Source organism: Anopheles merus, chromosome 3R, assembly GCF_017562075.2.
Source record: "Anopheles merus strain MAF chromosome 3R, AmerM5.1, whole genome shotgun sequence".
Classification (NCBI taxonomy): domain Eukaryota; kingdom Metazoa; phylum Arthropoda; class Insecta; order Diptera; family Culicidae; genus Anopheles; species Anopheles merus.
The window spans coordinates 48,187,720-48,209,952 of record NC_054084.1 but is presented as its reverse complement, the minus strand read 5'-3'; the positions used below and the strand labels follow the sequence as shown (position 1 = coordinate 48,209,952).

Here is a 22,233-nt window from a genome sequence, read left to right as displayed (position 1 = left end):
AAATCCCAGCCCAAACCATACAACTTCGTTTAAACTCGGCTCGGCTGTGTGTTGACTCATTTTCGGTTGTGTATTATCGGAACAGTGTCGTCATGTGCCGAAGCATTTAAAGAAAACAACCATGCCCACAACCGAAGTCGGAGCAACACTACCATGAAGAAAGAAACAGTATACACCACAAACGCTAGATCAAGCGAAGATTACACTTTCGTTGCGGTTGGCGTTACGCCGTTGCCAGCCATTCGTCGGTCGGTTCGGTCGACCGTTTTGGTCCTCTCCCCCTATACCAAGCCAAAAGACGCCACAGCCACAGTAGTTCCATTTTACACTCTAACGCAGCTGGAAGCAGCCAGGCCCACCAGCAGCAGCAGCTACACGTGCCGCAGACCTACAAAATGCACGTGATGATCGTGTACCTTACTTTAACAAGCAAATAAACGGGCGCATGTTTGGTTTCGTGCATTCGGTGCAAAAATTCTGCGCTGCATCTTCACGACGCAGTTAGTGCAATTTATCTTATTAGCAAAGTTTTGTCTCAACGTACGCGTGGTGTTTGAATGTTTAACTTTTCCTCTGACAACGCGCCAACCACACGCAGTCGGTATTGCGCAAGTCCGGAGTGTTCGATGCGAGTGCCAAACACAAGCGATCAATTGCGAAACAGAGCAAGTGAAAACGGAGCCGCAGAGTGAGAGCAAAACAATGCAGCACCGTGCATGCTGTGGTGGTGAGGAAAACTTCAAACGCAAACCGTGTGTCGTGTAGTGTAGCGTACGGTGAAAGGTGTGTGCCGGAAAAATCTATACCGCGCTGCGTTACCGTCCACCGCAAGCCATCGGTATTGATGATGGTCGTTCGTACTATCAAAGCAGTCCTTGAAAATGTTGGACAGCCGCGCAATTTCTACAGCAATCTGAACCATCTGCTGGTACGCGAGTGTTGCTAAATGAACCGCGATCGTGGCACATCGTTCGTCAGGATGTTGTTGAACGGGAAATCCTGCAGTACTTTCAGTGATTGTGTGTGTTTTTTCTTAATTGGTTGTTTTTGGCGCATCAAACGCTTCTGACCACCATTTCCATTTAAGTGCTAATGAATCCGAAAGCATTCGTGACGCTGAAGTTAACACAACTGCGGTAAATATTTTACTCAGTGTGGTGTTTCTGTGCAAAGGAAATCGCTTCAGTCATTTGACAGGTCCTGTGAGCGATGGGCAACACACAGGCCCAAGCGGGCGCACAGCCAAACTCGACGACAGCTGAGCAGCAACCAGCGCCAAGGTCGTCGTCCAAAACACCGTCTCTCTCCAAGGGTCGCAGCTTTATTAAATTCGGCAAACGCAAGCAGCTGCTGGTGGAGCACGATGGTCACGTGCTAGTCGGAGGGCGGGTTGGCCTAGAGGACGACGGCATAAAGCCACACGGCCTTGTCACCGCCACTACTGCCGACACGGAAGAGGATGGCTTTTCGAACATACTGCTCGATGCATCTGCTCAGCTGGACCGTACAAACAACTCATGGCGTGAGCAAAATGGGAGCGCCAGCGAGATAGCTGAGAAATCAGCTGATACCAATGACCGCGATGAGGAAAAGGAGTTTGATTACATACAACAACAAGGTACGTATCGTTTGTTTGTGTTGAATGGGACGTGCGGTTGGTTTACATACGTCCCTCACTTGATGAACTGCTGCAAATGGGATTGTGTTACATTTCATTCTCCTCCAATACTTGAGCGTGTACTACTAGTTGGTTACAAAATATGGCTCGTTGTATCCATTTGACTTCCTTAGCAAATGTATACGGCACACATATTATTTCGTGGGAAACGTGTAGCACCTTACTGCATCCACGTGGTAAATAATACTCGCGTAGTACTTGCTTTTACGCCACGGTTGACTAAACACATGCCGTCTTTTGCGCTTACTTTAACATTGTCGTAGAAATGGAGACAATGGCAATTCACACCGTGTCATGTTGTTTATGTCTTATGAGATAAGTGTTAAATATTGCACTTGTAACATGATGTGTCTATCAACGGACTACTACTCTTCTACTACTCTATTACTATCACTCAATGCAATCGTTGGGTAGGAACGTTGTTTATATTTATTTAGCAGTATTATTTAAATTCCCCATATCTTTATAAAAAATGGAACTTTTGAAAAAAAAAAACTCAAAAGTGTTCGGTCAAGTCCATCGGTATGCTGTAAAACGACATATTTGTGCAGTAATTAAGTAATGCAATCATGATTATTATGTAATAATAACAATATGCAATTTTCCAACAATTTAAACTCTATTAAAACCATCCATAAGTAACGAAGCAAAAATGCTCTTCCACATATTTTACTCGTTATTTTTGAATATGTTTATATTACATCAAAACCGGCAAATTATTCTTGCAATATCATTTCTGAGATTTAACCACCAAAAATTTTGTTTATACTATCTTTATAAAAAAGCAACATTTTTTGGCGATAACGATATAATTCGGTTTTAATTCTACAAAAAAGAGAACTATTTTTGAGTACATATATGTTTCTTCGCGTAACTAATAACTCAATGGTGTCAAGAATGTGCTTATTCCTTCAATTTTCAAAATTCTTTCAAATAAAGAAGCGATGTATTTTAAAATCAAATCAATGATAATTTATGAAAGCCGTGATTAATTAAATCGATTAAATAAATTTATTTTCAAATCCTAAATTAATAATATTTATCTACATTCTTATCTGAATAGTTTATTTTTAAATGGCTAGAAATTATTAGGTTCCATTTTTTCCTGAGTTATATATTCGTTCATTTTATTTTACAGTAGAACGTCGATTTTCCGGGGACGGATTAACCGGCGGGCGGCTTAACCGTGCGCATCAATTTGACAGTTGATCAATCGTGGCGAACATTTTCTGTGATGGTCAGGTTAGCAAAATCATTTGCTGTGCAGCTATGTAGTGTCTAGTGATATTTTTAAACTTCATTTTTGATAAAGAATAATTGTTAATCCATCGTTATTGATTCAAAAAATATTTCAGATGTGATTAATCGATTGGTTTAAGGTGAATACTCAGTAAAACCAGTAACTTATGTAATTTTAATATCTATTTGACATTTCTTGGACCTTTATCCGTGGAAATCGATTAACCGGCATCCGCCCGGTCCCGAGCTGCCCGGATAATCGACGTTCTACTGTATTTTATTTTATTTTATTTTATTTTATTTTAATTCATTTCATTCCATTATTATGACAAATGTATATCCGTATTTTCGTTCATAATAATATTGTTATTAAGTAGTATGAATGTGAAGAAATTACGAATCTAACGCATTGCTTCAAATTACAGACATTTAAGGCATTTTTGGCATGTAATATTTGCTTATCTGCTAAATAATTCCAATTTTATCGGTCATACCTCTGCATAACTTACTTAACTATCGAAATCATTCTAAATGTAAAAAAAATACAAAAATTATACTCAATATATTATAAAAAGTCATGACAGACAGTTTGGAGCTCACTTTTTAAATTACGGGCGTTTTGATTCAAATTCCAGACAGCCCGAAAATATCATTTCTTATCTTCACATTCACATACAAACTAAACTTTTCAATTTTCAATATCTAAATTATGAGTGTCGGTGTTGGACCGTCAGAACGACGGTCTTATTGACCACTCATATCTTGTACCGAAGAACTGGTACGCAAATTGAAGGTCTTTCCCGTAGGTCATCAATGCATTTGTCACATACATCTTCAAATATCATTGTTTTATTGTTGTTTTCACCGTCTAAAAACTTTTTTATGCAACTGATCTGAATTTACTTCGGCTGTTCTAAATTTAATCTTCTTCTTCTTGTTTGGCACAACAACCGCTGTCGGTCAAGGCCTGCTTGAACCCACTAGTGAAGTGAGCTTGGCTTTCAGTGACTTATTGTTACCATAGCAGGATAGTCAGTCCTACGTACGGGGGCACGGTCTATTCGGGGCTTGAACCCATGACGGGCGTGTTGTTAAGTCGTACGAGTTGACGACTGTACCACCAGATCGGCCCTCTGGTCCAGATTCTAAATTTAATACAAGATAATAAAAAAATTGTTTCGAATTCCGTACATAATTAAACAGGCGTTTTATTGACAATCAGATAACAGTATGATAAACAAAGTTGTTTTCACGTGGAATATTACCTCTACAATGGAGTGCGATGAACTTCAATGCAAATGGACCAGATTATTAGGAATTATCGACGAAATTACTTTGGATTCGGTTTGAAACAAAACTGCCAACAATGCCTCCGGTGGTGAACTGACCGACAGACAATATTTAGTTATTTATTGTGACAATAGACACAGCGCCTTTATAGAGTCAGACACGTATTTAATTGATTCTAGAGCATCAAAACAGCCGTGCAAAATTAAAAATAGGCATGGCTAGGAATTTGATATGAAGAATATGTTCGGCGTTGGAAGCTGTTCGTAATTTGAATCAAAACACGGTACATGTGCCATAATAATGGAATAAATAGAATAAATCAAATAATATGAATGTAGTTTTGGTTGTAGAGTCCGTCAGTAATAATTTAGTCATATCATCATGAGATACAACGTAAGTGGTAATAGGACATTTAACGATCAGATGAACCACGCCCTAATATGTAATATAAACATACATTTAAATATGTAAACGATTATAATTATTAAAACTATTGTAGACATAAATCTGACGTGCCATGACTAAAATTTGTTGAATAAAATATCATATCCTCATAAATATACAAATAAACGATGCGGATTAAAAGTTATGATTATCCATTACATATATCTCCTTCAATCCATCCATCCATTAATATACCTGCATTTGCTTTGTATTGTCTCCAAATGTTATGTATCCTTATGTAATGGGATTCTGGGATCCTGGGATCCTTATGTAAGTTAAAAATTCATAGTTAAATAATGCGGATAGTATAAACATGCTTTTTCCAAATCCTTATTTTTTAAGTTTTATTTCTCTTAAGATCACTTTTTCAAATTGTTAAATGTTAGTTACAAAAAATGATATACGAAAACATGTAAATTAATACAACTAATGAAATAATCAGTGCTGCGTTACCTTCACTTCGAAACCTGGTATCATCAAAATGTACATTATACGAACACATTTGCTTTTATTCCTTTTTCTTAAACATAATCAAATGCGGATTTAAATCGAATAATCAGCCTCCACCAACAACAAATCGCTGAACCATGCGGACGATGCTTTGCGATGCGTTGATGACGCAACTGACAAAGCTCAACATCAAGCAACACAACCCATGCCGCTCGCTACAACGATGACGACACCTATGACAGGGGGCAGCACGATGAGGGCCAACCGCTCAAGCGCATCTTCTTCCACGCACCCACCCTGCGATCGATGTAAGTCGCTGACCTGCTTAGGACCTGCACACACTCACAATGCTCCACACCAAACGCAACCGCACCGTACATGTCTGGCCGCTGACGGTTCTAGCGCCGGTCACGTTAGTACGCTGCTGCTCACCACACCTACCCGCGAATGCAACGCGAACGCACCAATACAACGACAGGGTAGCGGCTTGCCGGTCGAGACGCATTCCGTTTCTATAACAACAAACGAAACAGAACCCCCCACCCAGCCAACCCAGCACAACAGCCGGGCGGCATCGTTGCGTCTACGCAGCAAACCAGTTCCAGCCACGGACAACACGTACAGCGATGGTTGTGGTGGTGAAGTCGGCCAAGAGCCAGCGAACCCGATCATTGTCACTACCGACTCGTGGAAAAGGGCCAATTCGCTCAATCAAACTCCAGCCGCGCGTGAAAGCCAACCTTCGTCCGATTCGTGCGCGGCGTTACGGCGCAGCAAAGGTTCGTGGTCTACGGTGTCTCATAATTTTTCTCTTTTCGGTTCACTGTTCAGCTGTGTTTTTAGAATGAATGCAACAAGTTGCAACTAGTGTTTAAAATGAGATAGCTTAGCTTTTGATTCGTGAAGTGTTTCCGTTCCGATAGAGAGCGAGGAGGAGTTGATCGAGCAAAAGATACTGCTACATAGATTATGTTTGTGTACCGTTACTTTCTAATAAGGGACCATTGATGCCAAGCAGCTGCCCCCGCACCAATGTGTGGGGCATCAAGCGGTGTTCAATTGTGAATTCTACATTAGAACCGCCTACGAAATTAGATCATTTCGTATTGTTTCATCGTTCCGTTCCTTCGAGTCCCAAAAAGATCGAGTTAGCAAATGCCAGGCTAAGTGAGTTTTGGATAGCAAAGAGAAAGAGAGCAACGTTGCCAACGTTACACACATACAGCACCCATTGATGGAATCTATGAATGAAGCAACAAAAAGAACAGAGCGATCAGTACAGGGCGTTCGTCGAAATTACAGCGCAGACCTATTAGTGTTTACCAGTTTGCTGTTTTCCGTAGTGGTAGTTCATTCTCTTTCCAATTACAGTTCGGTATGCGTATGCGTGTAATTTTGCATTACCAAAACCAGTAGAAACGACATTTGCCACTTCCGCGTACAAATACACACGCATTTGAATGGAGCTGCGGTTATTCGCTACATTCACCAACAATCGAACAATATATGGCAAACATGCACTTACATCGTACATTGTTAGTTAGTCTGTTTCATTAGTAACTTATGTATGAAAACGCTTGCAAATCTACACAAGATGCACGTGATACACTGTCCTAGAAACTTCCTACCCATTTGTCACACTGTTCACAATGATATCGATCTTTTTTATAGATACACCAAATGTAATACATTTACGTGAGCGTACCACATCGTCAAGCTCGGATTCAATTTTTACCGATGCAGCCTCACCGCAGGGCGCTTTTGCGACAGAAATAAATGAAGCTTACTATTCGGAAGAAAACATCTGCGATCTTGCTGAAGCGCCCACGACGACCATAAACATCAAGTCGGCACTGACTCAGCTCACCATCTGCCGGAATGATCCATTCACTCTCAGTGGCAGCGACATCGAGCGTGAGGAACGTCTGAGATCAAAGCTAGTAGTGTGCAAGAATGTCTCCAGCATCAGCGTTCCACCCAGTAACGAATCGTACTGTAGCAGTGATCAATTGCAGGGAAATCTGCACATCGTACACAACGTGAGCAACGTCTGCATAGAATCGGAAACGGTCGTGGATGACTCATCGGAATCAATTTCACCACCCCCGGAGGAGAGGATGGAACGCAAACGAGTTCCGCTGTCCCATAGAAGAGGGACCAGTGCGACGGTAGCAGGTAACAATGGCATCGGAACAACGACAACGACCGGAACTCGCTTACCACCAACCAATGGGAAACCTACGAAAGTGCTGGCCAAATCTAGCCTTTATGTAGGGACCAAGCTACCCGTGCTAACTGACCGAAAGGGCAGTGCCAATAGCTTTGCGGGGACGGCTCCTGCCAACCGTGTCGTACGGCCGTCTTATGTTCCGGAAAAGCTTAACTTTTTCTCGTACGAAAAGTTTGAAGGTAAACCACCTCTGCAAGCTGCCTCTACCGTGTGACTATAGCACTTGACCTTTTTTGTTACTCATGTATCGTCTATAGTTTGTTTATTATTTAAGCTAATAATAATCATGTTTGTAAATCATACAGATCGTTAGTTTTAGCAAGTCGTGGAAAAAACGCAACCATAATATGTTTCATGCATGCAAACGTTTTTTTGATAGTGAATTTAAACGCTGGCGTACTAAGTGCAAGTGGTGGGAGAATAAAATATACTATCATTTTCTTATCATTTCTGAAGTCTTTGTAACAAGACCGCATCACATTGTGCATGTCCCATCACCTTATCAGTGGATGTCACGCCGTTGATATACCACCTATTATCATAGACATCAAATCCTTTCGCAATAGAATGATGCGATTCCCCTCCCACTCTGCCTAATTCTACTCATACGACGCACACACACACCCACAAACACATTTAATTCATTTAATAGTTCATCAGCAGTTAATATAATGTTTTTAAATTACCTATATATGTACACCCTGGTGCAGGTGATATGGCATTAATCTATTGCTATTCTTTTTAGGGCACATGCTAATGAACTGGCTGTCATCGTCTCTACCGTCAAATATACCGGGAGTTAACGAACAAGACCTGCAAGCTTTACTGTTTCAGTACTGCACAAATCTGCTGGTTGCAGGAGTTATGAAGCAAATACCAGACAAACATGCCCCACCACAAGATACTTTTCGGGTAAGAGGTTTAGCTTTTAATATAAGCTTCATATTTGCTCCAATGTAAGCCAACAATATTGTCACAACAGTTACTGTAGGTGGAAATGTCTGTACATTGTAGACAGTAATGTCTGTCTGAATGGGCCCATATATTTGCTCAGTTTTAACGACAACTGTTCACTCGCAGCAAAGAGATAAAACGCAACACAAATACTAACGAAATGATAACGGCAGGTGCTGAGAGACAAAATAAAGAGAGCGTTGTGACAAAAGATAAGAAACAGATCACGATGCGAATATTGGTTCAATGTAAACAAGCACGTTCAATGCGAGTGTAAGAGCGGTCGTTTCGGATCTATGATTTCTTTATGTGATATACTTTTAAGTAGCAATTGGTGGCATATTGAACAGTGTCTTATAACATCTTGTCATAGTACGGTAGTGTTGTAATAAGCGGGTTCGAATCGTATGTTTTTTGTGCTAATTCTGCTTCCTCTAACTGATCTTGCAGACCAATCTCATGTACCAGTGGACGCATACAGAGCCTCCTACTCCGACGCCTGTTACGCCTGGCCGGCTCGAGCCACACGTCGTTTGGCCACATGCCTCGGCCACAACAACAGGCCCTGCAAAAAGTACCAACCACCAATCAGCTAGCACAAACACAGAAAACGGTACCAACCACATGGACACGAGCCACGATCCGAGCGATGATCGTAAGGAAAGCGACTTCCAACAGCTGCGACGCCGGATTGCAAGCTGTGAAACAATCAATCAGCTTAAGCGCATTTTACAGGAAATATTTTTCAGCGACAGCAACTTACCGGCTGCTGCCGATGTCATGAAGCACCAGAGCTTCAGCGATAATGCAATGCAGTTAAATAGCAATTATCAAAAGCTACTGCAGGACCTCCTCAATGACACGGATTGCACGATATATGATAAAGGCAGCGCTGAGCTGCTAAACGAATCCGAATGTACCGTGTTCGATGCATGTTCCAGTACGCCGACAGCGAAGGCCAAACTCCGCGACAACAACCATTCGTTCGACGGAGCTCCAAGCCACAATTTACCGCTCTCTCCAAGCTTTCCAACAGTCACAGAGGGTAAACTACACGCACAACATATTCAGAGGCGAAATACGACTGAATGTGATACGCCAACGAATGCACAGCGAACATTCCTAAGTAACAGTATTACTACTAACAAACTGAGCGATCTTTCCGAACATGACACCACGTGCCCCTCCAACGAAGGGAATGTGCCCAACGGAAAAAGCAGCAGCAATGAGCCGTATCTTTGCCGCGTGTCTAATTATGTTTGCTCTAGCTGCGCGAAATCGCAGCCACCGGCGAGTAGCCCACTGTCGACGGCCGCAGAGCAATCGGATACCACCACGCCACCCGTAGATAGCTTAAAACGTACATTAGTCACACGAGAAACGCAAACCGACCCGAGTAACAAATACCATTCCCAGGACGAAACGGTTCCTACAGATCCTTCTGATGTTAAACCTTCCTTGGCACCACCACCACCACCTCCTCCACCACCACCTATCCCTTTTAATTGTGGAGTACAACAATCGTCAACTCCTCCACTTCCACCACCTCTTCCCCCTCCTCCTCCTCCTGCGCCACCTCTTCACGCATTCCACGGAATAGCACCACCACCTCCTCCACTTCCACCACCACCGCCTCCACTACCAATGACTGGCGACGGTGCCAAATCTTCCGTTCCACCTCCACCTCCACCACCTCCTCCATTGGGTGGAATTGGTCCCTCTGGGGGAGCTGCTGGAGCAGCTTCGGCGGGACCACCACCACCTCCACCCATGGGTGGTAGTGCCCTTGGTCCCAATGGGCCGAACGGAGCAGCACCACCACCGCTTGGACCAGGTAAATTAGCGTCAAGTGCTTCTCCTAGTGCGAACAGCAGTGGCCCTCCGCCACTACCACTACCCATACCAGTGCCTGGAGGATGGTATGCGGCGAATAGTAAGCGTTTGTTTTTGTTCTCTCAAACCTCAACCTTTTTACCCTTCAAAACTTTGGTTTTTCACGTTTTTACTTACACATCTTTTTGTTTTTTCTTCGGTTTGCTAAAACCAAAAACCAAAAGTAAAATAGTTCAAATTTATGTATCTTTTGTACAATATTTTGCAATCGAGTAGATGCTCTTGTGCCTTTCTTATGCTTTATCTAAGGCTCTATCCTTTTTCGATCAGTTTACTTACAATACGCACCCACTTATATAGTAGTTGTAGTAATAATATGCTTTTCGGATATTTTCATCTTATAGATTGTTTTCTAATACAGAACATCGTCTGCTTGACGTATACGGTTTTTTTTTGAACTTGCACCCTTTTGTCTGGAAGTTCCCCTACCTGACCTTTTGTTTTTAGTATATACAATTTAATTTTTTTGGTTTTTCTTTTCAACACAACTGTATAGCTCCTCTTTTTTAGGCTTTGATCCACAAAAAAAAAAAAAACAAAAAGACTTGTCACCATAATTTAGCTAATTATCTAAAGCCGCTCATTTAGATCGTTGCGCTATGGTACTGATACTCTCGTTTGGAAAAATCTCACCACTGCACATATTTGGCCCATTTTTTTGTAGATTATTATCATTTCCCCTACGCTCCTGTGTTTCTACCTTCACCTCTACTCCTCTCTGGTTATTAGGTCCTCGACTTATTTTTTATTTTCTGTTGGTAGTTTGTGTCTCACATACGTTACTCTGTGTACATTGATTGGTGAATAGAAAATTTTAATATTTGTTTCCAATTCCTTTCCCCAGTTCTTCGTAAACAACCGGTTAACCCACCTAAACCGATGAAGCCTCTCTACTGGACCCGCATTCTGGCACCGAAAAGCAGCAGCTCTAGCAAAAACTCGAGCGAAATGTCGACATCGTTCAATGACGAAACCGACGGTGGCACGGCTTCCTCCCTATCAAGCACAACCGCTTCGGAAACGACTGCTGATGGTGTGCTCACGGCTCGGCTCGAAACGGCTTGCTCCTCGCAGCCACTCTCGATGGAGGCCGAAAAGCGGCTTGGTTTATGGCAAGAGCTAGAAGAAACTAGTCTCGATAATTTGGACGAGTTTACTGAGCTGTTTTCGCGTCAGGTCATAATACCGAAGCTGCGGGAGAAGGTTGAAAAGCCAGAAAAGACCGTTAAAATACTCGACTGCAAACGATCGCAAAACGTGGGCATCTTCGCCAAGAGCTTACACGTCGAGTGGGACGAAATTGAGTGCGCCATCTACCATTGCGACACGTCCGTCGTTAGCCTGGAGGCGATGCAAAAAATTTTGGAAATAAAAGCCAGCGACGAGGAGCTAATGCAGATCCGCGACTATGCAGAGAGCAGCCTGGCGAATAATAATAATGCGATCCCGCTCGATCAGCCGGAACAGTTCCTGTTGCGCATCTCCAGCATATCGTTCTTCTCGGAACGCATTTCGTGCATCGTGTTTCAGGCAGAGTTCGAGGAACATTATAAAGGTGTGTCGCGCAAGCTAAAAACTGTCAAGCAGACGTGCGAATTTCTTGTGGAAAGTGAAGAGTTGAAGCATCTTTTCTCGATCATTCTCACCTTGGGCAACTTCATGAATGGAGGTAATCGCACCCGCGGCCAGGCGGATGGTTTTGGATTGGAGATTTTGAGCAAACTCAAAGACGTAAAGTCAGCCGACACCAATACGACGCTGTTGCATTTTATAATCCGTACCTACATCAGCCAATGTCGCAAGAGTGGCATCATACTGCAGGAAATAAAGCTACCCATTCCGGATCCTGGGGATCTGGACAAGTCAGTGCTAGTGGACTACGATGACTGTCGAATGCAGCTTACTATGTTACGCTCAAAAACGGAAGGTAGGAACAGCAAGAACGCGTCCGTGTATGTGCAAGTGCTCATCACACGTATTCTTCACTGCTTTCTAATTCCAGAGTGCCGCAGGACTGCAGATAGAGTCATTAAGGAATCAACGGAAGACCATCTTCATCCCTTCAAGGAGATAATGGAGGAATTTATCGATAAGGCTACCGCTCGCATCGAGAAGCAATTCTGCAAGCTGGACGAATGTTGTGAATGTTTCGTACGAACTATGCGCTTCTATCATTTTACGCCGAAGACGGGCACGCTGGAAGAATGCAAACCAGAAATGTTCTTCGAACTTTGGTTACCGTTCGCTCACGACTTTAAAAGCATTTTTAAGAAGGAAATGCAACATCACCTAAATGAACTGTAAGTTTCAGGTGTAGAAGCCGCTAAAAATAATTTCAAAACGAAACAAAATAACAATTGCTCTATTTGCAGATTAAAAAAGACTAAACGTCCATCAACGACATCGTCTGGTACGAAGCAAACCACAGCTAAAGCTAAACCCGGCTCACTGAAAGAGCGCATGAAACGGTTGATGCAAAATTAACGCATCACTCGGGTTTCAAAATGTTTGAGATAACAAAAGCAAAACAACGAAAAGCTCGAATAAAACAGGATTTAAAGAGGAAAAAAATGCTTACGAAACCTTTCCTCGCTTTTTTATTATTATCAATTTGGTCCAGTCATTTCAAAGTTATATTCTAGAAGGGATGTTTTCACAATACTCACCTTACTCACTACTCCATGGATTGCCGAACTCCGAGACACTCTTCCTATATAAACAATACATTGTATTTCGGATGCTCGAATCAATACCGAGACATTCATGTTGGCAAGTTCGAATGCATTCTCCTTACATTTTATTGCCTCCCCTTATACTCCCTCCGCTAGTACAGTGCCGGTTGGTGCCAGACAATTTTGCCCAGCAGGCAACCCGTTACAAGCAAAGGAAACCGTGGGCTAAACTGACTGCTCACAACCAGGGACGAGTGGCACTGCTTGCGCTTAACCTCATGCAACTGCTGTGCCTTCTCGTTCCGCCAAATGCCCGTCGCATGTTGCAGTTCGTTACAATTCTCGTTAAACGCCAGCAGCCGAAAACCGTGATCGTGCGGCGAGCAGATAATACGACCGTCGGGCGAAAAGCAGGACTCTCTGATGAATCCCTGATCTGTGATCGTTTCTTGGATGTAATAAAGCATACGGGGTACATTTTTACAAATCTTTTCATTCGCACGCTTCCTACCCGCACCGGTGTAACCGGTGCTAGCGGACGAGCTAACACCCGATACTATGCCATATATTTGGCCGCGGTTGTTGCGTACCTGTGGGCTCGGCATGTTCTTACGCTCTCGGAACGTTACCTCTGTGGCCCAAACATCTGTGCTAGCATTCTCAGAACGCAGGTTTCGCCTTGTAATCATAACACGTCTACCACGTCCATTCTGTCGACGAACGTTTGCTGCAGGTGGTTGCTGTCCGCTTGGACCTGCTTCAGCATGCTGCGCTTCGTGTGGTGGTGATGATCTCAAAGTTACCAAATTACTACGACTTCCGGACGGTTGTGGATCGTTACCTTCCGCGTTAGCATTGGCCTCATTGCTACCAACAGCGGGCTCTCTGTGCGATTCCACGGACGACATCATTTCTCGCATTGTTACATTCAGCCGGAACATGCCTCCCAATTCGCTGCCTCTAGCCGATCGGCCGGACATCCCGCTCGTGCCCGGTTGTGGATCTCGGGCCACATTGACACCGCTGCTCGACGACTCCTCTGCCTGATCATTATCGTCTTCCCGACGATTCTGCTCTCGTTCTGCTAGCTCCTCCTCGTCTTCATCGGATTCCTCGTCGTGTGGTAGCTCCTGTATGTCGTGCACTACGGACCATTCGGTCATTTCGTCACTTGAAACATTACGGGTGAGTGTACACCAACCTTGCGGGTGTATTGCTAGTGAGCTAATCATTTCCGGATTATTGTTCGGTGGAAAGTCTGTCACCAGCTCGATGCGGTTTTTCTTGCGCTTGGAATAAAACAAGTGCCTGAATCGTGCCGCCATCGGGATCAGCTGTCGGCCGACCTGCATTAAGCGATAAACGTTGGGATAGAATCCTTCCAGATCGCCTGCCAGATTGGCGAGATCAAGATCATGAATAATGATCAAATAACCGCTGCTCATACTCAGTACAAGACGGCTTTCGTCCGGCGACAGACGAGAGCGCAACAGTCCGGAGGTGTGAAGTACCCGGCGATACACGGACCCGTACTCAGTGTAGTTGTTGATCTCCCATCCGTAAACCGATCCATCGAATCCAGACGACAGCAGCATACGGTCTCGCTTAGAGTACTCGATGTTCTTCACCCAGCCGCTATGCCCGTTCAGGGTTCGAAGCTTCGTGGTCAGATTGCGGATGTCCCACAGCGCGACTGTGGTGTCATCGGAACAGGTGGCAAATATTTGATGATCAATAAACTTTATGCAGTTCACACACTCCGTATGGGCGTTCTTCACCGCACAGATCTGTATCTCCGTCAGCGGGTCGAACAGTACGATCGATTTCTTTTGGCAGGCTGCCACCAGTAACGTGCCGTCCGGGGAAAATTCTAAATTAAACGCACCTCCATAATCGCGTACAATGCCGGGAAAACGCCCGGGATCGTTCCATATTTTCTTCGGTTCCAGTGAACGGTAGATGGTCCGATGGATTGTATCTGCATCGCCAAAGCGTGGCCCTAAACCACGCTCCCGCCGTCCGCACCATTGATGAATGGGCATGAATTTATTCGAAGTACTGCCGCTCGTTTGCATGTTGAAAGTGCGCTCTACTGCCTTCCTTTGCATCCACTACGTCCACTGATGTTACTCTGGAACGGTGCTCATTGCCAGCTACGCTAGTCGCTGGGGTTGGTCCTCCGTGGTGCGTGCAATTATCTCACTTAAAACAGTTACAAAAAACATGCATTCATTAATCCTAATGGCGGCACGCATGTTATTGAGCAGGCACAACTATCCCACCAAACTTACACACTTAATAATCGAAGGCATGCACTCGTAATTCGCACATAAACAAAGTGCATGAAGGCAGCGCCTGTGCTGTGCCACATTAGCTAACATTACCTTTGCAGGTACGGTTTGTTCCAGACTAAGCAAAGGCATACTGACTCTTGAACTAAGATGATCTATACGCGTTCTTCTTCTTCTTCGTGTACGCATTCAGATAGGCGTTCCTGTTTTGACAGTCCGTGTTGTTTTGAAACTGTATTTCCTTCGCATTGTACCGGGGAGTTCAAGCCTTTCCATGTTTCTTGGATAAAGTATAGAAATTTACATTTAGTTTACTTTTGCCCGCGTTCTACTGTTTCTATCATGTCCCGTGTTACAAAAATTAAACATGTGCTCAAGGAACAGGAAGCGGACGACTTCGATGTGCCCAGAGAAAACCAACAAATCGTGCGCATTGTCGCTAGCCGGGGCAACAACTTGCACGAGGTTGAAACGGCACAGGACGGCGAGGAGCGGTTCCTGGTCTCGATGCCGGTCAAGTTTCGTAAAAATGTGTGGATCAAGCGTGGCAATTTCGTGCTGGTGGAACCGATCGAGGAAGGCAACAAGGTGAAGGCTGAAATTTGCCGCATCCTCACCCCGGAACACATCAAGGTGTTCGAAAAGGAAGGCGTTTGGCCGCGAAAGTTTAGCAGAAAGCGCGAGCTGGAAGATGATTTGGATGAGGATGGGCTATTTCGAAATACGAATCGCAAATTTCTTGCCCAGAGCTCGGACGATGATGATGATGAGGACGAGGACGAGGACGACGATGAAGAGGAAAATGAAGATGACGACCAAGAGGAGGTGGAAAAACCGGAGGAAGGTGAAAATGCCGCGTCAAGGGCAACCAATAACGGACAGAAATTGTCCTCGATGGACCGATGAGCCGAAAACAATCGTTTAATAGTCCGGTTTTATCTTGGTATTATGCGGCGATGCTTTTATTGTTTAGTTGTTAAGAATTATCAAAAACTGCTGAAGATACATATGTTTGTACATTTGTAAGTGTATGTACTTGACTCTTTTATTTGAAAGAATTTCCTTTCAAACGGTTATATATGTTTATTTTGACTTTGGCTTTTGTGAGAGAAAGCTAGATATCCCGATAGAACAAGATGTAGCATATACCTTCCAATTATTTTCTTATTACATACGACATTGTAATGCTATTATTCGTGCGATCAGAAAACATCGATCATGCGATCTTAGAGAGAGCATAAAAGCAGAATGACAATGGGCTACGCATGCCAATTGCACTATACATATGTGGCACGAGAAACAGGGTTAGAGCAGATTTAAGCGAGCTCCCTGAACTACATCGACAGCACTTTTTTTAATTATTTAATGCTAAAATGGATGCAACGGCAAATCCAGTCGCTTATATCGAATCAAATGCTTCTTCTCGTCATTGCCCTGGTTGGTTAGAAGCAGCAAGTTTTGGAGCCTTCTAATATTCTTCCAATCTCAGTTACTAACTTAATAGAGAGGTATATGTTTATCGTTCTAAAGTGGTAATTAAAACAGCAATCTAATCTAAAAACAATTGTTTCCAATTTACATTCAACCAAACAGTCTGCGTGGTATTATAGAATGCAATGTGCATTTATCGAACGGTTTACTATTGTTCATACTGTGCGCAAAACGTATGGTGTTCTATTACGTGCAATTCTATTTTTCGTTTTCATATTTTCCACTCACTCTCTATGTGTGCTGATTCACTAACAAAAATGCACATTTATCTACTCGAAAACCCTGATCGTATGAAAAGTATACGATTAATCAACGCACTCAATCACTATTTTTTAATGCACGTACTTAATACTTGCTAAAAACGCGAAGGAAACAAAGTCTACGCAATTGCTCTACTCAATCTACTTCCGTTGCTCTGCTTGCATAAGTATGTGCTCTCGCAACTAAGTAAAATGTAGGCACTTGTAGTGTGGATTAGAGTTAAAATGAATAGCAATGACTACCACCAGCCACCGGATAAACCGCCATCCTTCATGGGTAACTATTACGAGGCGGTGATTTTTGTTAGCTGTTGGGGCCAATTTAATGCTCCATTTTATCTTCCTAAATACCATAGAATGGGAATGGATCATTCCAAACATTCCATTATATTTAATCACCTTTCTAAGTTTGTTTGGTAAAACTTGGTAAACATTACTGGCTATGGAAACTTTTAAGGAATCAAATATTTTACGCAAAGCTTGTTTAGGCGATATACAAAATTATTTAAAAAAAAAGTAAGAAACTTAACATAATTACCGTTTACTCTGAACAACATAAAAGAAATATAATAAGAAAACTATACTGTAGCAATCACACTACCAGTATTCAAATTGCCAAAGAAACCTTTTCTTATTTGTGGTACCTTGCGTAGCTTATCAGCGTTTATGAACGATTAGCAAGACTGTAATCGTCAATGTAAGCTTCTTAGAACACACAATAGCTCGTTTAAATTGCGTTTCACTTGGGTGGAAATTGAGGTGAGCCAGCTTTAATCACACCGTGTTATCTCAGCGCGTTAAGTTCAAACAGTGGATGTTCGTAGTACTTTTTAGATCGTATCATACTGTACTAGTCTCGTCCTGTACATCTTTGGTTGTTGTTATAATTATACTTTTGCATCGTTATTATGGTAGGAAATGGAATGTTTTAAATAAAAGCGTTGTAGCGTTGGCCTTCCCATACAGGTATTTAATTTTGGTGACCATTCTTATGCTCTCAGGAAATCATTCTACGCCGTTGGTTTGTTCTTAAGCCTGTGAGGAGTGCTTTTTTTGTATGTTTTTATCATTGAGGATTTTAGATTATTCAATCAAACCGTGTATTTGATCCTTCGGGTCGGTTATATTTGCCTTGGCGGACTATTCTGCTATGGAAGGCGTAAACCACTAAATTACAGACAGCTAAAGCCCAATTTTTGTATGGTTGAGGCAGACTGGTCTTAGACAACATATGGTTGCAACGAAAAAAGATATGTTTTTAATATTAAAGATTTTTTTTGAAATTGTCTCGCCTGCTAACCCGTACGTTCAACTTAATATTAGCACTTTTGAATAAATAGCTTAAAAATAATCAACAAATATAACGGAACCATATTTATGTTGGCTGCCAAGAGGCTGCCCTTTGAAGAGACTTAATAAAATAAAATCGCTAGTGCTTCAAATATTCCTCGGTATTCCTCCGCAATTATGAATTAATATTATCAAATCGGCTTACGGATTAACTGGGTCACTTTCCACAGTCTTAGACTGAACGATGCTTTCCATTTCCTTCTCATCACGTTCCTTCTGCTCGCCGTCGTTATTTTCCTCCTCATTACCACGATCGGCTTCCTCAATTCTAATCATTTGCACTTCACAGTTAATCGAATCCTTATCCGTCGATTCCCGAGGACTTTCCCTAACGTTTGTGCTTTGCTCTTGTCCAGCAAGCTTAGGAGAAGTCTCCGCAGAACTGATGGGTAATGTAGACGGCCGCGAAAGCTTATTGTTGCAACTCACCAACAACTGCTCCTTGGCTGCATCGTCCAACATCTTACCAAAAGGAAACGTTTCTGGCATCTGTTCTAGCTGGGGCGTATGTACGGCCACAATTTCCGTTTGAGTTTCACTGGAGCACTGGAGTTGTTGGGAAGCGTTGCTCATCGACGGTTGTGCAGGTTGCGGAACATGTACCAAGAACTGCATACAGCTAACTATGTCACGTACCGCCCCCTGCAACTGTTGCACCTGGTTCATTAGCATCGAACAGGACTTTGTCAGATCCTGGAGCGTACTATGCTCCGCGGCGTCACCCGCAAGTTGTTCGCAATTTTCTTCTTCTTCAGACACCGTTACTTGCGTTGGCCCACTGATGTTCTGGGTGGCGAATGATTGTTCCGCTGGATTCATAGAGGAAACTTTCCTCCACAACTGACGCAAAGCTTTCATCTGGAGTTGTTGAATTTTGCGTCCTGACTCCAACTGTTCTTTTGTGATCTGCATGTCCTTCGTCAGCTGTAAAATATGATCGTTTGTTCGCTTGTGGAATAATTTTTCCACCACATCCCGTGTCCGTTTGCGAGTTACATAGCCACGCCAAAGCTTCTGGATGAGAATGGCCGAATTTTCAGTTGCCTTATTATCGTCCATCGTCTCCTTGGCCGCAGGTACACCCGACAACGGAGCATCTTTATCCTTCATTTTTAATCCCGACCCCTGCCCTACGTGTTGAAGGGTGTGATGCGTTTGTTGCTGAGCCGCTTTGTGACGAATGGTGCGCAGTTTTTCAACATTGATCGTTTCACTATCGTCGTCTGAGCTTACAGCATTGCTCGACCCACCCTCCGACGGAGTTGCTATAGCAGCATGCACAGAATATTTCGATTGTGATGATACGGGTCTGGAATGGCTATTGCTACCACCACCACCGTTGTTGTTGTGACTGTTGAGTGTTTTTCGCGGCGAAAGAGACGGCGAAGAACGCTCACTGCTGTTATTGCGTTTCGCCGTGCGAGGACTTCCGCTTTTGGGATTTGAGGTTGCCACCGGGATGCCTCCACCCACTTGACCTCCCCCCGATCGATTGATGTCTGCAAAAGGAATGAGAGTTTCATATTTGCATGCTTACTTGAGAAAGTATGCATCTTGTACCATACCTTTAGTTTTTACAGCTTTTGGAATCTGCGGCGTCTGTGGTTGCGGCTGCATATTGCAATGTTGCATATTTCGTTGCACGATACTAGCAGCCGTTGTCGTAGTGGGACCACAATCAGGGCTCATTAAGGATTCGGGTACCGGCACCATTTTAGATGCAGCTGTTAGTGGCCCCCCTCCAGTAATGACAGCGGGATTTAATATTTGGTCTAGATGGCATATAATGAAAGGGAAATTACTAGCTAATGCATGTTAGAAAAATGAAAAAAAAACTCACCATTATACAAATTTCCATGGTTTTGGTTCGTTGCTGCCGAATGTTGTTTGCTCAACACAATACATTCGTTTCCTGTACCTGTACCGGCCATACTATTGACACAAGCGGTAGTGCTATTACTGCTCGCCAGCATGTTTGGATCCAAGCTCTGCGACATAATAGTGCTGTCTGAAGTTATATTATCAATTAACGACCGTGTCAGTTCGAACAGCTGCGATCCTCCAGAGCTACTCTCGCTATGCCCAGATGACATTGAATTGTTCGAAAGGTTACCATGGTAACTGTTTGACATGGCATCCGGAGAGTTTTGACGCCCGCTTAAACGCGATACACGAGGCGACTGTATGCGCGTTGCTTGCCCCTTCCGACGCAGTGACGATGGTGAATTGTTTGCCGACTGATTTGCTCCATCGCTGCCAAGTGTTGTTTGTTCCTGCAACTGGCGCTGATGTTGCTGCGCTTTGCTAAGTATAAGTCGAAGTTTTCGCTCGTTTTGGTTTTCCAACGCTTCGCCAGACAATGGGCACACGCTGCTTAGATAGCGAGCCAGTGCAATTTGTTCGCCGATTCGGAATTGGCGACCCCGTCCCTGACTGTACAACCATTCCGCTTTCAGACTCTCGATGGCAGTGACGACAAACCCATCAATATGCTTCACACTCATACACCAATTCAACACGAATGGGCGGTAGTCAAATCCACTATAAATAGAGAGCAGTGTCTATACTAACACAGCAGCGCAAAAATCTAACATTCTTTACTACTTACACTACGTTTCCGGCCATCTGGACGCACGGATTGTCCGCTATCGTGATGCTGTTGAGATTGTTCAGATGGCTTAGTGTGCAAATTTCATTCAGATCCGCAATGTTATTCTTTGCTAATGTTAATGTTTCCAGCGATTGAGGTAAGTGTTTATCACATTGCCTTAAATGCGATATGCGGTTTCCGTTGAGATAGAGTTCCTGCAAGAAAAAAAGAACAATATTAAAAGGAAAGAATAGCGAACAAGAGCCAGGGGTGTATCGAATGCAACATACCTTTAGGTTTTTTAAGTAAGATATATCCGATACACTGGTGATACTGTTTTCCGAAAGATTCAAATACTGAAGGTTTACGTTCGTATTCAAATGTTCGATGGTTTTAATATTGTTGCACTCCAGATTCAAGTGCGTCAAGTACACTAAATCTTTTAGCCCTTCTATCGTGAGTATCCCGTTGTAGGACAGATTTAACTCGCGTAAACAATGCAATCGACAAACGCCGTACATACGCAGCAGCTGGTTTTTGCACAACGACAGCTGAAAGAAGCAATTGATATGATGATGATGTGGTGACCGCTGCAAGATGCCCGCCGCTTTGCTCACCTTCTCGATCTTCAAGTACGAATCAATATTATCTATCTTCTGTAGCTCATTGTCGTCCAGTATCAACACTTTGTATTGCTGCGCGTCTTCCATTTTCGGCACCTTTTTTAGACATTTCTTCGCCAAATCCAGCGTGGGCTTTTGTGCTTCGATTTCCAAATCTGTAAATAAACATTCCACCGAACAGGGAGCATGGCAATAAAGACACAGATGGAGAAAAGGGCATTTGCTATTCTTTATGACTGGAGCGGCTAGCCTACAGCAAAACAAGCCCCATTCAAGCAACTCCTTTGTGCTTGAAGGCACTACTAATTGCTTGCCCCATGTACATACCCATGTCGTTCAAAGCGTGTGTCGCCGATTGCTATGTTTTACTCTGCGTAATGTAAATGTTTTTCACTTTTGATCCACCAATTTCAACTTCGTCCTTTTTGTGTGAGCTCGCAGCTTGTACCAAATTTCAACAATCCCTAAAAAAACCCCTGCGTTTTTATGAATGACACTCCAGTTCTTGGCTTTAATTAGGGCTCACCAACACAAACACGTCCCGTCGCCAATCTCCCATGCGTACTGGCTGCGCTGTCCTGTTGAGGATACGCGCAAGGATGCAAACCTCTCGACGCGGTACTGTAGACACACTCACTGCACGACTGCCGACATACAACCGAAAAACAAAGCTGCAAACAATAGAAACAATGCGTCGTGGAACAATAGAAAAAAAAACCGTGCGCTCAACAAACACCGAGAATCACAAGCAGCTTCGTTCAAAATTGGCGCGAAACGA

General features: G+C 43.3%; 4 protein-coding genes across 9 annotated transcripts; 2 read left to right on the top strand and 2 right to left on the bottom strand.

Annotated features, from left to right (window-relative positions):
- Positions 1-239: 239 nt before the first annotated feature.
- LOC121595684 (protein cappuccino) lies at positions 240-12,784 on the top strand. 6 transcript variants are annotated; one of them, XM_041919839.1, is made up of 8 exons: positions 240-1,618; positions 5,212-5,880; positions 6,773-7,276; positions 8,077-8,243; positions 8,736-10,218; positions 11,023-12,105; positions 12,181-12,478; positions 12,551-12,784. In XM_041919839.1, exons 1-8 carry the CDS (start codon positions 1,210-1,212, stop codon positions 12,660-12,662), a joined length of 4,725 nt encoding a protein of 1,574 aa, XP_041775773.1. In that variant the 5' UTR covers positions 240-1,209; the 3' UTR covers positions 12,663-12,784. The 6 variants fall into 6 exon arrangements, with proteins under 6 accessions (XP_041775773.1, XP_041775772.1, XP_041775771.1 ...); XM_041919838.1 differs by having other exon boundaries at positions 241-1,618; positions 6,773-7,510; positions 8,736-10,119; XM_041919837.1 differs by having other exon boundaries at positions 241-1,618; positions 6,773-7,510.
- Positions 12,785-12,951: 167 nt separating this feature from the next.
- LOC121595689 (DDB1- and CUL4-associated factor 10 homolog) lies at positions 12,952-15,310 on the bottom strand. Its single transcript, XM_041919854.1, has 2 exons — positions 15,142-15,310; positions 12,952-15,052 (listed from the first exon to the last, which is right to left on the bottom strand). The coding sequence occupies exon 2, from the start codon at positions 14,956-14,958 to the stop codon at positions 13,003-13,005; it is 1,956 nt and encodes a 651-aa protein (XP_041775788.1). The 5' UTR covers positions 14,959-15,052; positions 15,142-15,310; the 3' UTR covers positions 12,952-13,002.
- Positions 15,311-15,378: 68 nt separating this feature from the next.
- On the top strand, positions 15,379-16,535 carry LOC121595694 (probable RNA-binding protein EIF1AD). The gene has a single exon (XM_041919861.1). The coding sequence runs from the start codon at positions 15,484-15,486 to the stop codon at positions 16,045-16,047; it is 564 nt and encodes a 187-aa protein (XP_041775795.1). The 5' UTR covers positions 15,379-15,483; the 3' UTR covers positions 16,048-16,535.
- A 1,716-nt stretch (positions 16,536-18,251) lies between these two features.
- On the bottom strand, positions 18,252-22,187 carry LOC121595688 (putative uncharacterized protein DDB_G0271606). Its single transcript, XM_041919853.1, has 8 exons — positions 21,982-22,187; positions 21,783-21,919; positions 21,450-21,610; positions 21,123-21,383; positions 20,851-21,047; positions 20,083-20,783; positions 19,808-20,014; positions 18,252-19,741 (listed from the first exon to the last, which is right to left on the bottom strand). Exons 2-8 carry the CDS (start codon positions 21,784-21,786, stop codon positions 18,384-18,386), a joined length of 2,889 nt encoding a protein of 962 aa, XP_041775787.1. The 5' UTR covers positions 21,787-21,919; positions 21,982-22,187; the 3' UTR covers positions 18,252-18,383.
- Between the last annotated feature and the right edge of the window lie 46 nt (positions 22,188-22,233).